This window comes from Onychomys torridus, chromosome 20 (assembly GCF_903995425.1).
Source record: "Onychomys torridus chromosome 20, mOncTor1.1, whole genome shotgun sequence".
NCBI lineage: Eukaryota > Metazoa > Chordata > Mammalia > Rodentia > Cricetidae > Onychomys > Onychomys torridus.
In genome coordinates, this window is record NC_050462.1 from 8853286 (window position 1) to 8871296 (window position 18011).

General features: G+C 43.0%; 1 protein-coding gene across 1 annotated transcript in view; it reads left to right on the forward strand.

The window, feature by feature from the left end:
• Gnptab (N-acetylglucosamine-1-phosphate transferase subunits alpha and beta) overlaps window positions 1-17288 on the forward strand; it is a 74526-nt gene extending 57238 nt beyond the window's left edge. The window contains exons 15-21 of the mRNA XM_036169689.1: window positions 133-352; window positions 1656-1769; window positions 3325-3410; window positions 3843-3941; window positions 5198-5365; window positions 13454-13544; window positions 16278-17288. Of these exons, the coding sequence (XP_036025582.1) occupies window positions 133-352; window positions 1656-1769; window positions 3325-3410; window positions 3843-3941; window positions 5198-5365; window positions 13454-13544; window positions 16278-16355 (856 nt within the window). The 3' untranslated portion in view covers window positions 16356-17288. The remainder of the gene's footprint in view (window positions 1-132; window positions 353-1655; window positions 1770-3324; window positions 3411-3842; window positions 3942-5197; window positions 5366-13453; window positions 13545-16277) is intronic.
• The last annotated feature ends 723 nt before the right edge of the window (window positions 17289-18011 follow it).

Genomic DNA, 18011 nt, shown 5'->3' on the forward strand with positions numbered 1-18011 from the left:
CTGATGAGCTATGAGTCAGATATGAAGCCATATAAGTGTGATGTGAAGACAGACTTCTGTTTTCATAATCGTCCAATACTGTATGTACTTGGACTATCTATCCAAAGCTCTTTGCGTGTTACATTTGGACAGGTTCCCTGAAGAGTTTGACAAGACCTCATTTCACAAGGTACGCCACTCTGAGGACATGCAGTTTGCCTTCTCGTATTTTTATTATCTCATGAGTGCAGTCCAGCCCCTGAATATTTCTCGAGTCTTTAATGAAGTAGATACAGACCAATCTGGTGTCCTGTCCGATAGAGAAATCCGAACACTCGCTACCAGAATTCATGATCTGCCTTTGAGCTTGCAGGTAATGTATTGTTTCAGCCTTAAGCTTGTGACAAGTTGAGTGAAAAAATATAATTCTGACAATACCTCTCTTTCTACTACATTTCAAGTAAAGATAACTCTGAATATTTAATGTGTGGGCTAGTGACGAGGCCACTTATTAGTGCCAGAACTAAAATATTTGAAATTTGTGTTTTATGGATTTATTTTCGTGCCCTTGCATTGGGGTAATTGTCTGTTATCTGAGCGGAGAGCCAGGTGGTAGATACCTGCACATGGTCCTTGTGGCAAGTTCATTTGGGGTGTGGGGGTGTGGCTGGCTGGAGATCTCAGCCACGCCCTTCTGTGGTCCTTAGAAATGCAGAACTCATGCCTGGGGACGTTAAGGTGGATTGAATTGCACTACATTCTTTCTTGTGAGCCGGAACCACCTTGAAAACCTGGGTGTTTCACCAGCCTCACATTCTATCTCAGATGAGGATGAAGTATTTGTTGCTGCACTGTCTTATTTTGCTCTTTTGAAATGTTTCTATTTTAGACTTAAGAATCCTTTTGCTTTTGAGCCCTTTAGAATCGCCACTTTGAGACTTTCACATACTTCTTTATTATGATTTTTTCCTTTTATTTCTCGAGATTATAATATATCATTTCCCCCTTTCCTTTCCACCCTCCAAGTCCTTTCATTTACCTCCCTTCGAGCTTTTTCAAATTCATGGCCTTTTTATCCTCGTCAATTGTTGTGTGTGTATATTGATTAGTATTTTGGATCCCTGGCAGTGGGTTTCTCTGCTGGTGCTATAAGCCAAATCGAGCTGAATTAAAAGTAAAGACCAGGTTTAATCTGAGCAAAGCATTTCCTAGTGATCTCTTGGGGGAGGGAAGAGAGGAGAAATCACATGGCAGATCAAAGGACCAGAGCTTAAATACCCTGTAGGCGTGGTCTTGAGCAGCCCTGGGGGAGGAGCCCTGGCTTGGTGGGCTATCTGAGGGGCAGGGTTTGGAGGAGGGGTGCTGAGGCGGAACTTTCAACAGAACGTGTGTGTGTGTGTGTGTATGTGTGTGTGTGTGTGTGTTCCTAAATTCCTAAATACAACCTGCACAGTCTATATAATGTTTCTTATATGCACCTACTTCTTATTTTTAAACCAGTTTTTATCTATAGTGTATATAACAAATTTATAGGAACATATGTGTATATATATTAAATACATAAATACAACCTGTGCCAGTCTATATAATGTTACTTGTATGCACATACTTTTTATTTTTAAAACACAGCTTTTATCTATAGTGTATATAACATATTTATATTTTGCTTTGGTTAGGATTTGACAGGTTTGGAACACATGCTAATAAATTGCTCAAAAATGCTTCCTGCTAATATCACTCAACTGAACAATATTCCACCAACTCAAGAAGCATACTATGATCCCAATCTGGTAAGTTCCATGCTAATCCTTATCAGATGCATCTCCACCATTTCTGTGTAGCACAACCAGAGGCAATGTAGCAGCACAATTAATACACAGTCACTTACATCTTGCTTTAGAACCCGTCCCAACTCTGTGACTGTGTAAGTTCATTTTCAGATTGGTTACTTCGATTCCATAAACAGACATTCTAGTGACCAAGGGTAGCAGCGTGTAACCCCAGAACTGTCTTTTGGAAAGAACACTCCAAAGAAATACATCATACAAGTGCTGCTGACCCTTCCTGGCTTTATGGGAGATGGCGGATGAGCTCCACACACCTGTGGCAACGTCACTTGTCCAAAACAATCAGATTATTAACTGTAAGAGATGTCCCCATTTCAGAGATGTGAAAATATGTGCACCTCAGAACTGATGAAAGGCCATACACCATACTCGATTTAACTTGGTTTTGTAAGTTGTACACATGATATATGGGAAAATGCTTAGAGAATCAATTGAATAAGGAGGGAAATGGGAAGCATGCACTATGACTTGAATTATCAAGAATTCCCAAATATAATCCACCCCCTGCTTGAATACCAAAATATACATAGCTTAGAAGATAGACTAAATCACAGAGCATTTTCTAGTATTGTTGTCTTCTCCATAGTTTGTATAGTGAATTGCTTTTGCTCCCATAATTAGAATCAAATTCTATTCAAAAGTTTTCTGGAGGGAAGAGGTGGCTTGGTGGTTAAGAGCACTTTTTGCTCTTGTGGAGGACCTGGGTTCAGTTCCCAGCATCTGCCTAGTGGTTTACAACCATTGGTAATTCCTGTAACACTGCCGGTTCACAGTGAAAGGGTATGTGTGTAATCAGTAGTCATTTTCTGCCTCTGGAGAGAATAAAATCACTTTTAAATATAGTAGTTAAATTATGCTGGTTGAAGAACATTCTTGGAAGAGTTTAAAACAATAAAAATCTCTTAAGTTTCCCTAGATTTAGTTATGCCAATTCTGTCAAAGCTAGTAGAGTCAAAGGCGTCTTCAGGTTAATGGCCTGTTATTTGTTGTGGTTGCTGTCATTTTTTATTCTATTTTAAGCCAGGCCTGGTAGCTCGTGGCCTGTGACCCATGAGGGGGGAGTGAGAGACCCACTAGTTTAAAATCAGCCTGGGTCTCCTTAGGAAGTCAGGTCAGCCAGGACTCCATGAGGAGAGGCTGTCTAAGAAGATAGACAACAGTAATTAACTACTTAATTAGGCCAAGGATGGGTCATTAATTTTTCATTCACGTGTTTGTCAAGGTAACTAAAATGCTCGTAGTTATCAGGGACCTGACCACGCCCTTTCTCCTCAAGAGCGGAAGTCGGCACTCTAGATCGCCAGCCCCATCCCTGTCTCTTTAGATAGCTGTAGGTGTACCCCCAGAGCACAGCTAGGGCGTAGCTAAGGCCGGAGCTCCTGAGCCCCATGAGCTCTTGGTGGCCCCTACGTTCAGCACCCAAGGCTGTGCTTCACTTGCTCTTTCTTGTCTTGCCCTTGATGGACAGACTGTCTGACCCACCTGTGTTCTCTCACAGCCACCGGTCACTAAAAGTCTTGTCACCAACTGTAAACCAGTAACCGACAAAATCCATAAGGCATACAAAGACAAGAACAAGTATAGGTGAGTAGTAAATGCACCTTTGTTCAGCTGAAGGACAGTTCTAAAGGTCTGGCATGTTTGTTCCTTTGTAATGTTTTATTAAACTGTGCGTTTATTTAAAGGTTATGTGAGATTTTCTCTAGTAATCTTAAAAGATGCAGTGGTTTCTGGTAACATTGAGTCTAACCATGTTTTTTTTTTTGGTTTGGTTTTTTTGTTCGTTTTTATTTTTGTCTTTTTGTTTGTTTTACAAGACAGGATTTCTCTGTGTGTTTTCCTAGCCATCCTGGAACTCACTCTGTAGACCAGGCTGGCCTCGAACTCACAGAGATCTATCTGCCTCTGCCTCCCGAGTGCTAGAATTAAAGGCGTGCACCACCGCTGCCAGCTTCACCAAAGTTTTTAAGAATGCTCATGTATTTATTAAACTCTTTAAATATGTTTGACAAATAGGTTTGAAATAATGGGAGAAGAAGAAATCGCTTTCAAAATGATTCGTACCAATGTTTCTCATGTGGTTGGCCAGTTGGATGACATAAGAAAAAACCCCAGGTACTAAATTTTTATAATTTTTTTCTGATTGATTATAAAAATGTGATTTTTTTAAAAATTCTGCAAATAAACATGACTAAAAAGAGAACAGGCAGGACTGGAGAGAAGGGGATGACGTAGTTCAGATTGGAGTAGACAGAAGCGCCGTGGTAAAGGGACCTAGTATTTCAGCTGGGCTTGACCAGACAGACAGGGGTTGTGAATTAAGTGTAAATTCCCCACAGAGGGCCTCGCCCAGACTGCTAAGCGCTGGGCCAAGAGCAGACTGGGGGGCGGGGCCTGCAGGCAGCTGGCACTCAGCATTTCTGAAAAGGTTCTTCCTGGGTAGTGGTCCTGGCAGAGACTGAGACCCTGGTGCCCTGGCACACAGGAGGGTCACTTGAGTGGTTCTCTAACTGCTGGGAGAACTTGCTGGCTGTTTGATAGCCTGGGCCTCTTAGTCTTTCTGTTTTCTTATTTTATCTTAGAGACGGGTTCTCACAGCCCAAGCTGGCCTAGAACTCATAGAGATCTGCCTCAGCCCCCTGAGTCCTGAGATAAAGGCACCAGCCACCAGGCTCAGCTAATTTCCTTTTTAAAAAGTTCTTCCTCTCTTTTATTCTACATGTAGGTTCTTAAGATGTTCCTACGTCCTCTCTGTTTTTCCAAGAATTGGTAGTTGGAGTAGAAGATTTTGTTAAATTTGTTTGATTTTTTTTTTTTTTTAATTTTGTTTTCAAAAGTGTTGTCACATCTTACCATGCTCTTAATGGGACCTTGGTTTAGTGACTTTTGCCTTCAAGAAAACTTGAAACAAGAGGGGACACACCGTCCTAACCCAGTTTTGCTGAGCTCTAGCCTCTTAGCTTGGTTGGAGCTACATGAATTCGAAACTCACAAGGTCTGTACCGTAGGACACCATCTCTAAGTCAGACATCCACAGAGTCAGCTCAAAGAACCTGTTGTTCTAGGTGCTTACTAATTACTCCCCTAGCTGCTAACACAGTATTGCAGCCAGTCAAATACATCTACTGAACACATACTGCACTTAATGGATGTCATTTATTTATTCCCATAGTTACATGGACCTTTTAGAATTATATAGGTAAGGAATTTGCAAGGAAACGCTACGAAACACTCTTCCTCGGGGAACTCTGTCAGCAAGTGTACCAACTTAGGGTGCTGGCACATTGGAAATAGTTTTGGAACCCAGATCTCTTACCTATTGGATCAGGCTCGCGCGTGTGATGACTAGTGACATTAGCTCTCTGTTTCAGGAAGTTTGTTTGTCTGAATGACAACATTGAGCACAATCATAAAGATGCCCAGACAGTGAAGGCTGTTCTCAGGGACTTCTATGAATCCATGTTTCCCATACCTTCCCAGTTTGAGCTGCCAAGAGAGTATCGGAACCGTTTTCTTCACATGCATGAGCTGCAGGAATGGTAAATTCTGGTTTTGTGTATATCTGTGTGTGCCCGTGTATATCTGTGTGTACCTGTGTATTCACTTATACATTTGAATCTGGATTTTAGATTCCTGACAGTTCTTTAATGTGTTACCTGTTGTGTAATTTCTTTGGGAAAATATAGTTACAATGTTTATTTTACTAAACATTTAAAAGACATTCACTGGCATTTCAAGAGATGTGAAAAGACAGGTAACTGGGTTTTTACAGTTTTCCTGAATGAAACTTCATTTATTCAGTTGTTTGTGAGTGGACAGCAGCATTGATTTGGAAGATCTGGTTGTGTCATGTAAAATGGGAGGCACATGAAGTCAGCATGGGCTGACCCGACTGTCAAGCAAGCTTTCAGAACCAACGGAAATGTCGTAGATAATGTCTGAAAGGTTGACATTTGGTAAATTATTTTAGAAAGTGTCTACTGTAGTTGGAAGGATGGAGACAAGAGAAGACAAGGAAATAGTGAAATGGAGGACTACACCTCACAGTTTTCAAGCATATGGTTCAGAGGTGTTTATATATTCACGGTGTGTTCAGCACTGCTTGGGTTTGAAGACTTTTTCATCACTCCAGAAGAGTCCCAGTGCCCTTTGAGCAATCACTTTCCCATCACTTCACCCTCAGCCCTAGTGACCATTTATTTGCTTTCTCACTGTGGAGTTGCCTGTTCTGGATATTGTTTATGTAAGGATGTGTGCCATGTGACCTTGTGTAACTGATGTCACTCTAGCGGAATTGTTTTCTTCAGTGATGGGGATCAAACCCAGGGCCTTGTGCATGTTAGTTAGGCAAGTGCTTTACAACCAAGATACACTCTGAGCCCTTCCTTTTTTTTCCTTTTTCTTTTTTTTTTTTTAAGATTTATTTATTTATTATGTATACAGAAGAGGGTTCCAGATCTCATTACAGATGGTTGTGAGCCACCATGTGGTTGCTGGGAATTGAACTCAGGACCTCTGGAAGAGCAGTTGGTACTCTTAACCTCTGAGCCATCTCTCCAGCCCAAGCCCTTGATTTTTTTAAGACAGAGTCTCTCTATATAGCTCATGCTGGTCTGCAATTCCCTTTGCAGCCCAAGCTGGTCTGCCCCTTGTGGTCTGAACCTTGGCTCAGCCTTGTGAATAATTTGCTCACACTAAAGTAACTGGCAAGTGGTAGATCAAGCCTGACTGTTAAGTTTATGCATTCCTAGTATATTCTGTAGCTGTTTTATATGCTGTCTTCATATTTTACTTACTGCCATGTCAGGAAACTTTATTTTTGAATTTATGAAGACTTTTAACCCTTCCCATGCCTCCCTGTGTCAGGTGCTGGAATTCTGAGATGAAGCATGTATAATGCCAGCTTTGAGGTGTTCACATTCTGTCCAGTGTGATAGGCATCAGATAGGATATATTGGTGGTGGCAGTAAGGTTTGTGATGATATTGGTGTACTGAGGATGGAACCACTGATTTTTTGGTGACATTTGGACTTAAATTTGTCCTTATGTAACATAGTTCTCATCCCAAGGGGAATAAAAGTTTATTCTTGAGCCAAATGTGACTGACCATGGCCCAGGGAATGAATTCAGGTTTCCCAAATGATGTTTCTATGTGGAAAAGGTTTCATGAAGTCCTTCCCAGACACTGGCTGTCAGCAACTCATTGACGTGGACGATGAACATAAGCTTCATACTGTCTTTGAGAAGTGCAAGGCCACAGAAGTAGCTGCTGATGCTCTGGGTGAACAGTGGAAGGGTTATGTGGTCCCAATCAGACGTGGGAATGACAAAATGGCAAGGTTTTCACATCTAGGCATCCTGACTCATGGCCAAGTGTGCTTGCTGTTGAACAAGGGGTGTTCTTGTCATGGACCAACGAGGGTTGGCGGCCCAAGTGCCGGTCTGTTGAGGATGCTCCATGGATGCCAGTGTGAGTGTTCTCAGCTCGGTTATTGCAAAAGGAGGAAAAGGAGAAAGGGAGAGAAGGATGTCCTAGACTGATGACACCACTGTGCCTCTAGATTGAGACCTGAAAGAGCTCACCGGATCCAAAAGCTTTCCAGTCTCTCTGAAGAAGATGATGCCTGCAAATATGTTGTCAGAAAGCCCTTAAACAAAGAAAGGAAGGAGCCCAGACCAGAGCACCCAAGATTTGGGGTCCTGTTACTGCATTTGTCCTACAACATAAACACTGGCATTCGCTCTGAAGAAACAAGATGCTGAGAAAAACGAGGAGGCTGCTTGCCTGCCTCAGCCTCTTGAGTGCAGGATATAGGCTCAGCTAATATTTTTAGATTTGTTTGTTTGTTTGTTTTTTGGTATTTCGAGACAGGGTTTCTCCATGTAGTTTTGGTGCCTGTCCTGGATCTCGCTCTGTAGCCCAGGCTGGCCTCGAACTCAGAGATCCTCCTGGCTCTACCTCCTAAGTTCTGGAATTAAAGGCATGCGCCACCACCTGTATGCATAAGTAAATTCAAACTGTCCCATTGTAATGAAATCACTACTGCCCATTTCATTTCTTAAGTTCAAAAAGAGTTCTGGTACCATTCCTAAAAGTTCCTCTGAGTGCTTGAAATCAGGGCCTGGCTTGTCAGCTGCCCTCAAGTCTTTGTACAGCTGTCAGAGTCATAATGACTGAAGCAGACAGCTTCAAATATGAGGAGTCTATAACCAAAACTTTTTTTTTTTCAGTTCAAGCAAACATCTCTGAAACTTTCACGTTCAGCTGCCACTGCACTTTGCAGTCTGTAGCCTTCCGTGATCAGGCCGTTCTCAGGACCTCTGTGTCCTGAAGCTAGAGGGCTTCACCTCACGCCATACTCCAGCTGCTATAAGCTGACCTATGACTTTCCCACAGCAACCCTGGCTCTGGGAGGGTTCCATGACCTGCTTTCAGTGATGGTCCGGTGCTCAGCACCCCGGGTCCCAGAATCATCTGTATGCTGTCCTGGTCCACTGCTGAATGTAGCTCTAGGGAAACTTCATGGATCCAGCCCCACCTTGCTCTCAGCAGTCTGGCTGTTCATCCTGGAGCATGGCTCTCACCTCCAACACATCTTGGGTTCCCACGTGTCTCGTGCTCGTCCTGCACGTTCCTCTGCTTCTGGAAGCAGTCTGGTCTCAGCAGTCCCCGCTGCTCACCACTGCTCACTGTTCACCTTTCCCAAGGTGAGGCAAGCCACTGGGCATTCAAAGCCGCTGCCTGCTGTTCACCTTTCTCGAGGCGTAGCATCTCAAAGGTTGCAGAACCTGGCTGCTCTCACTGTCTTGGGGGTCTGCCACCTGCGCTGTGCTGATGCCTCAAGGGTCTCAGCTGCACATGTTCTGCTGCTGTTCTCTGAAGCTGTGTCTTGCAATTATTGGAGGCTTCTGGAACTGCCATGTTTGCAGTCCGCTATGGACACTGTTTTCTACATCCCAGGTTAGGAAAACCTACCCTAAATTACTTTTTTATTAAACCTTCCCCATATAATCCCTCTATTAAACCGTCACTGTGTCCCTAGACCTAAAGCCTATATCCTACCTTAATATATTATACTTGTCTTACTTGCTCCTACACAATATCTTTTTACATTAAGCATTTAGACTCACATTCAACATTTACACTTTTCACAGACTCACACTCAACTTATACTTATTTATACTTCTTGCAAGCTTATATTCTTGAGGAAACTGTACGTTAGCAAAGATACTTCTTACTCTTAACAAAACTAACTTGCACTAGGAAGACTCTTAGCAAACTCTCTGTAGGGCTACCATTAGCAAATGTCTAACTTAGCAAACGCCTGAAAGAGCTTTCTTAACACCTAGAGGAGATTTAAACATTATCTTCCAACAAGACAGAGAGTAATTGGACTTGATTTAGAAAATAAAAATAAAAGTAAACTCTTGGTTATCAAACCAAAAAAGAGAATAAGAAAAACTTTCTAAGGGACTTCACTGCCCTTATAGGTAGCTCTTTGTTATCCAGCTACCATTTAAAAAAATTTAAAAAATTTTAAAAAAAATCTGCGCAGCTATTAGGCAATATAAGGCACTTTCTGAAAGGAGCCTGTCTAGCCAAAAGCAGCACAGCTCTGAGCTTTGTATCCTTTCAGTTTCTCCTTGGAGCTGACATTCAACAATCTCGCAGAAAAGTTTCCTCCTTCTTAATTTTTAAAGCTGTTATCAATGTTTCTCTAGAATCTTATATATAACTCAATCTCATAAGCTTTTTTCGTTTTAATTATCTCCTGTGAGGTAAGCTTTTTGTTTACTCTCAGCTTTTTGGGAAGTAAATCTAAGCTTTCTAGCAGTGCTTAGGAAAGAAACTTATGAGCTGAAAAAACAATTTTCCAGATGGTACCACCATCTTTAGTGGAAAAACTACCTTTCCCAGAATGCATTTCTCTGAATTGTTATGCTATTACTACATTTCCCAAGCTACTTTTCAACAATACATTTCCCATCGTGCCTTTAAGCTACTCTTTCAACACTATATTTCCCATCATGCCTTTCAAGTACACTGACTTCTGTTTGCTTTCAGAGTCTGTGTGGTTTGTGTTTAATACTGAAATCAAGCTTTTGCTTTTTTGTCTAGGGAGGGTTTTGTTATCCCTAAGCTCGCATTAGGACAGGTGTACTTCCCTCATCAGACATTTCCCCAGCAGGTTGCATCTGTCTGTCCTCATGCACTCAGTTGGGGCTTATTGCCAGAGGCAAAAACCCTTCAGGGCTTCACTTTCCTCACTGGGGGAGGGAGGGAAGCCAAAAGCACTTGAAACAGCTTTTTTCAGAAAGTTCTTTTCCCTGATAGAAAAGAGCTTTTCTCCTGGATAGTTCTCGGCCCTGTTCTGGCTCCAACATCGTTAGCCAGGTTCTAGCTGCAGAGGGATTTCTGGCTGCTTTTTACTGGCTTGAAGAGACAGAACTTAGCAGAGAGAGAGGTTTTGCCCTGTTCCAAGAGGTTTGTTGTTTTTTCTTAGAGTGAATCACAGGTGATTTTTCCCAAAGATGTCAATAACGGGTGAATCTAATTTTGCTCTTACAGAAAGAGAAACTCAGAAAGTTTTGAAAGGCTTTTAGTTTTTTGTTTTGTTCTGTTTTTTGAGCCGAGGACCAAACACAGGGCCTTGCGTTTGCTAGGCAAGCGCTCTACCACTGAGCTAAATCCCCAACTGTGGACTTTTAGGTTTTTAGAGAGAGACTTTATCAAGGTTTTTTTTTTTCCAAGAAAGCTTTCAATTTTTGAGAAAGACCCCAAGTTTTCCCAAGACTTCTAAACTGGCTTATTTCATCTGCATTTTGTCTCAAGGGAGATTCTTTTCCTGCCACTTTGGACCAAAAGCTTCTCACAGGAATCTTTTTTTCTGCCTGTTTTTTCTTCTCCTCTGATTTTTCCGTCTGCGTTCCTAGCTCCAAAGTTAGAAAAACAAAGACATAGTTTCTCTGTCTGGGTGCTTATCATAGTCTATTTTATTCTAAGTTTTGTCTTTATGCTATATTCCTACACGTACTTTTCTAAGTTTTTTCTATACTATATTACTACATTCTACCTTCCTTATTTTTCTTTTTATTTATTTATTTGTTGGTTGGTTGGTTGGTTTTTCGAGACAGGGTTTCTCTGTGTAGCTTTGCACTTTTCCTGGATCTCACTCTGTAGACCAGGTTGGCCTCAAACTCACAGAGATCCGCCTGCCTCTGCCTCCCGAGTGCTGGGATTAAATGTGTGTGCCACCACCGCCTGGCTCCTTATTTTTCAAAGATAAGAATTAAGAGAGAGACGGGAAGAGAGAAGTCTTGATAGAGAAGATTCTACATTGCAGTCTTATACTCAGACATGCTTCCAGTTCCTTTTTTCCTGAGGATAGAGCCCCTGCCTCATTTTGCTCTTTTCACTACAGAACCACCAAGTCCAACCACTTACTGGCAGCACCTAGCTCTCACTTTCCCTAAGTACTCTGGGTTTTCTTTTTGTCTTTTTTGTCTTTGTCCCTGTTCACTGGCCCCATCTGTGGGGGGCCACCCCACCCCCACTTTTCCTCGGAGTGCTCTTGAGTAGGAGCAGCAGGAAATATTAGATAGACGTAAAGAGGGAGAGAAACAGATAGAAAACACAGGATAGTCTCGGGAGGGCCTGGGCCTAATCCATCAGCCCTGACTGTCTCGGCCCTAGGGTCTTTAAAGGAACGCCAGGGGTGGAGCATTCCTCTCTCCAGCCCAGCCAAGTGCAGACATCTCAAAACCTGGTACCCGGCCTGTGCTCCAATCATCCTCTTTATGCAGACCTGCTGGGTAACGCCACTAGGAAACCCAAATGGGCTCCAGCAAGCATGTACATGATGTGTTTGGTTGCAGCATTTTTGCATTGTGGACCCACTTTCTGTCCTGCTCCTCACTTTCCGTCCCTGTCTCCCTGTCCTCTCATGTTGGTCCCCTTCCCCCATTAGCACTCCCTATTCCCTCATGATCTATGTGTCCCCTTAGCTTCTGTCCCCCCACCCATGTAGGAATTTTTCTTTCACCCCATGAAGCTTTTTAGCTTCATAACCTGGGTGCGCACAAGAATGTTCAGATTAAAATCTAGGATCCACATTTGAGAGGAAACATGCATTATCTTTTTTCTCTTGAGAATTTCCAGTTGGGTCCACTTTCTTGCTAATATCACAATTTCATTTGTCCTTATGGCTCTGTAAATCCCACTGTAAATGTAGACCATATTTTCTTTATCCCTTTACCTGTTGATGATGGACATCTAAGCTCCTTCTGTGACTTACCCACTGTGAACAGTGCATGGGTACTCACGGCTATGGTAGTGATCCCACACACATCAGAGTCACTGAACTGGCAGTGTCTTACCCACTGTGAACAGTGCATGGGTACTCACGGCTATGGTAGTGATCCCACACACATCAGAATCACTGAACTGACAGTGTCTTAGCCACTGTGAACAGTGCATGGGTACTCACGGCTATGGTAGTGATCCCAAACACATCAGAGTCACTGAACTAGCTGTGTGGTGACCCACTGAGCTGCCTGTGTCTGGTCACGGGAGAGAAAGAACCACGTGTGGAAGATTGTGACTTAAACTAGAGAGACGTCCGTTCCCAAAGAGTTGTAAGAATCTGGGACGAGGCAAAAGCCCGTGTGTAGTAGGTGTCAGTTTCTCCCTCAGGCCTAATGGTAAGCACTTTTATTGAATGTTCTTAACAGTTGGTTGTTTCCGAAGAACAGGAGAGACACTGTTGTCCTCCCTCTCTCTTTACCCCCAGCTCTCGTCATTTCCAGGCCCCCTCATTCCACCACCCTCAGTGTTCCTTCATTTCTATTTCTCATCGCCCCGAGACAGCCCCTCATTCTTTCCCATTGCCTCAGCTTAGATTGGACCATGTGCCTTGTCTGTCTGTCCTTACGCAGCCTCCATTTTTACCCTGATTGTATGACACACCCATACCTCCACATTTCGTCTTGTCTGAGAGTGTCACAGGCAAACCTCATTCCCAGCGTAGCCCTCAGTCCCTGCCAGCTGCCGTCCTGTGGCTCCGCTTGTCCCAGAGCCGCACGGGCCCTGCTCATCACTTCTGCAGGTCTCTGGGTGACTGTGCCCTCTGTCACTGTTACTTTCCCTCTTTAGCCAGCCATCTTCCTTCTCACTCAAGGCTAAGTAAGGAAAAACGTGAGTCTGGGTGCAGCTGTCCCCAATTCTCTGGGGGTTTTCCACAAAACTTACATTTTGGTAACACATGTTTCCAGCCGCCTGGTTGATAGCATGTCAGTGACTCTGTAAGTTTCTAAGCATTTTCAGGCAGAAACTTAATCTTGTTTATCTCTCTGTATCCAGGATTTTTTTTTCCTGAAATAAATGAATGTGAATGAATACATTTTAAAAATGTTAAAGTCTAAAAGTACTGTTCTTTGGAAGCCAAGGAAACGTTTACTACCAAATATATACTATACCAAATAAATACTATAAAATAACAGATCTGAACTTGTGTTAGAAATGTGTATTTTAGTAATATTTTAAGGTTAACTATGGATAGTATCTTTTTGCCTTATATATGCACAGTATTTTATAAAAATCAGTGAATAACTCTTTTGTCTTTGAACAGGAGGGCATATCGAGACAAGTTGAAGTTTTGGACCCATTGCGTACTAGCAACATTGATTATATTTACTATATTCTCATTTTTTGCTGAACAGGTAAATTTTCTGTATATTGCATAGATCTTAAGCAATGTTTCTGGGTGGGTTGTGTCAGCACCTTTTAGAACATGATATAAATTCACGCCCACAGTCAGGTGTAGAATCCCAGTACTTGAGAGGTCACAAGTTTGAGGATAGCCTGGGCTGCTTAGAAGTTGTATTGAAAATCTGCACCACCACTACTACCACCCCCCCAAAAAAGAAGAAAAGGAAACAGAACGTGTAAATTTTTCCTCTTAGCTTATAGCTGTCCGTGTGTCCAGCATGTAAAGTCAGTCTGTATTCAGCCAGCCTAGCAGTCTTTCCTTTATCTCATCTTCCCTTTTACTTACACACTGCGGGTGTTAACTGTGGACCTCAAAGTATAACTGAAAAGTTTTAGTTCTAGCCCCAACTTTGCCTAAAATCGTTCTGTGGAACTAAGTGTTCTTTCTTTACCTTCCCAGAGAAGCCCGTGTCTTCTCAGGTGCCAGTGGCCCTGAGTGTCGCTGCACACACACCCACAGTCCCCTCACATTCCTTTGAATTGCCTGGTTGCCCTTCCTCCTCTGTCGTCCTCGTCCATGTGGGCTCACTTCTGTCCACTTACATCCCAGCTCCTCAGTGAGGGTCCAGAAAGCAGGGGAAGGTGTGAGGGGTGATAATGAAATGGTAAGAGAATCTTCACTGGGCTACAAGTATAAAATACTGTGAAGAAAAACAGGAGGAATGAGGCCCACCTAACTGGAGCAAGCAGGTGTCCTCAGCCTCCAAAGGAAGTGACTGCTGAATGGAGCTGCCATGCTTGTCACTCACAGGAAATGCACACTGAGAAGGAAGAGTGTAAACACAGAGCTTTCGGATCAGTGATGGCCTCCTGCCATGGACTGAGTAAGATTCGGGACTGAGTGAGTGAACAGGACAGAATGGCACCTTTACCTGCCTTCCAAGTAGCAAGACTTCTTGGTCTTTGTTGCCATGTTCTTGTAGGGGGAAAAGAATAACACAACACCTTCTTTTAGAATATGGGTCCCCTGAGGAACTTAGCAATCTGCTCTCAGGTGTTTCAAGCTGAAGAAGGAGAGGGACTTGGCTGAGGCCAGCCACAGGGAGTGTTGTAAGGAAACATGAAGACCAAGCTTTCTCTTGTGTCATCTGTACTAGAAGAGCTGGAAAGATGGGACGGGAAGAGAAGGAGAAGGAAGATCCATCCCTTCATGCTTCTCCAGCACCCTGCTCTCCACCTGTTCAAGTCAGGGCCTTCTGTCTGTCTTCACCCTTACCACCTTCCCCAGCTCATTAATGGAACTGCTCATAAGGCCCAGGCTCCATCCCTAAAGGGAAATGGCTGGTCCGGTGTATACAGGAAGACGAAAGATAAAGTCGGCATTAGGGATATTGGTGAAATTATTAAGGCCACTCCACGTAGTTAAAAGGGAGGTTTATTTTGTGGGGTAACTTACAAATGAAGGGGTAGGTTGCAGGGTCTGGCAAAGGTATGGCGCAGTCCGGCGGTGTTCTCTGGAGAACTCTGCTCGGTCTACCTCCAGTGTCCAGCGTCCCGGAACCAAGAGAGAGACCTCCTCTTCATCCTCGGTCTTCTGCTCCCTCCTCTGCCCCGCCTTGTGGGCGTGATCATTACCGAAGCCTCAGTGGGGGTTAGAACTTCCAGGCCAATGCTGGGATGGCTACCCACTACATTAGGGATCCAAATGGAAATCATAAAATCATGGTTGAGTTTTTTCCTCATAGCAGCTTTACAATAATGGTTAGGTTTCCCATTTCAGATATAGCACATGTAAACTGTTCTTGAGAAAATAAATATTACTCAAGTTCTAAACAACACATTTATAAATTAACTATGAAATAATTTTTTGCTTATTCTTATGTGTATGGGTCTTTTGCATGTGCGTGTTCTATATGTGCATGCAAGTGCCAGCGAAGGCCGGAAGAGGGCACTGGATTCCCGGGACCTGGAGTTGCAGACAGTAGTGAGCACCAGATGGGTGCTGGAAATCAAACCTTTGTCCTCCACAGGGGAGCCAGGCTCTTAACTGCTGAGCCATCCCTCCAGCACCTAGAAATGAACTCTTTGAATCGCATCTGATTCATAACCATTGTCTTTATTTTCAAATGACTGTTGATAAGTATAGAAAAAAATTGATAGGATTTTAATGCAGTTTTTTAACTGTCGTATAAAAAAGAGTTTATTCAGACCTGTAATTAGTGTTCTAATGATTAAACAGCAGCAGTTCAATTAACAAAAGAAAACAAACAAACCTGCACAGAGATATTGAAAATAAATGCCCTTAGGCCATATACCGTCTCTCATTGCAGATCTTCGAGAAATGCACCCTGGGCCAACATAACTTTAGTCTTGCCTCTCTGGGCACATGCTAAACATATTGACTATAGCGCTAAGCAAAACAAGCGATTCTTTTTTTTGTTTGTTTGTTTTTCGAGATACAGTTTCTCTGTAGTTTTGGTGCCTGTCCTGAATCTCCCTCTGTAGACCAGGCTGGCCTTGAACTCACAGAGATCTATGTGCCTCTGCCTCCTGAGTGCTGGGATTAAAGATGTGCGCCACCACTGCCCGGTGTAATTCATTTGTTTCAGGGGAAGTGAAAGGAACACGTATCAGATTGTGACAATGATCAGGAATGTGTGGGTCACAGAAGGAACGCCTGCTACACCAATGCGCTTTCATCAATTTTGAAAACTTATACTTATTTTCTGTCCTCCAACATGTAGATAATTGCTCTTAAGCGAAAGATATTTCCCCGGAGGAGGATACACAAGGAGGCTAGTCCAGATCAAATCAGGGTGTAGAAGATCTTCATTTGAAAATCACCTACCTCAGCGTCTTCTGAGCATCTCACACCTCGCCATCATAGGGGTGTCCCCATGATGCAATGCACAGACACAAGGGTGTCCCCACGATGTGATGCACGGAAGGCCTGCTCGGAAGCAGGGACAACAAGCAGACCATGTTCTTCTGCAGCATGAATAGAGCCCCCTGCCCTGGAATTCATCAGCACACTTAGAACTCGTGTTGACGGCTTGTACAGCTTGTATTTTTAAAGGATGTGCCGAAGGACCTGTCGGCTTGTTGATGAACCCTCTCTGACAAACTTCTGGTTTCCTTCCTTGCAGCCTAAGAAGTCAGGCCAGCCTGGGAGCAAGTGCTGAGGGAGCCCAGGCTTTGCATTCCAGTCTTTTGGCATAACTTTTCACTTTCCTCTTCTTTTATTCCTTTCTCATTTTTAAAAATAAGTAGCTCCTAAGCTAGTTATTCTCGCTTCTGAAAATAACGAATCAGGATGTCCAAACATGTTTGTACAGATCTTATTTAAATAATGTACAACTAGCACTTCCTTTTAGCATAATCTAAATTATTGACTTTATTAACATTGAAGTGGTCTTGAATCACTAACACCTACTGAAGAGCTCGGTGATTGAGTGAAAGTGCCCTGTCTAACTTAGTCCCCCAGGATACTGTGATTTTGTCTGCAGGCCTAATTGCAAAGGGCTAGTGTCAAGTACCAATGCTACTCACCAGATGTAATTATGTCTTGGAAACGTACACACTCAAACAAAAGTGCCTCACTTTAGAAATGAGTAGCACTGACGGCACCCGGCGACCCTGGTGTCCAGTTGAAAATCCACCGTATCTTCCAACAGCTCACTTTCAGCTTACTCTGTCAGAACAGGGTCAGCCAACTTTTTCTGTAAAAGAACAGAGAGTAAATAACTTGAGACACATCCTTCTTTGTCAAATGTCTTCTCTGCTTGGTTTGGTTTGGTTTTGGAGGGGGGGGGGGTTCGTTTTCTTCTCTCTCTCTCTCTCTCTCTCTCTCTCTCTCTCTCTCTCTCTCTGGTTGTTTTTCGTGACAGAGTTTCTCTGTGTAATTTTGGTACCTGTCCTGGATCTTGCTCTGTAGACCAGGCTGGCCTTGAACTCACAGAGATCTGCCTGGCTCTGCCTCTTGAGTGCTGGGATTAAAGGCATATGCCACCACCGCCCGGCTTCTTTTCTTTTTTTAAACAGCCAATAAAAAGATGAAAACCAGCATTAGCTTGCAGCTATACAAAAACAGGCCCCAGCCAGACCTGACCCACTGGCCATTGTTGGCAGGCCAGAGACTCAGTCTCATTTTTACATATGGGTAAACAAACCCTAACATTAGCCATGCTCCGTTATATCATTATACAGTGGTTTTGTGGAGACCTGATTCCATGAGTCTGTTTTGAATTCTGACAGGTATCTTCGATCATGATTTCAATAGTATTCTTCCCAAATGGCACACATTTTTGTAACAAGAACTTGAAATGTAAATATTGTGTTTGTGCTGTAAATTTTATGTATTTCAAAACCGAAGTCTCATAAAAAAATATCACATTTATTGATTTAAGAGTTTTATTACTATTATTTATGATGTATGAGTGTTTTTGCCTGCATGCATGTCTGTGCACCATGTGCAGAGA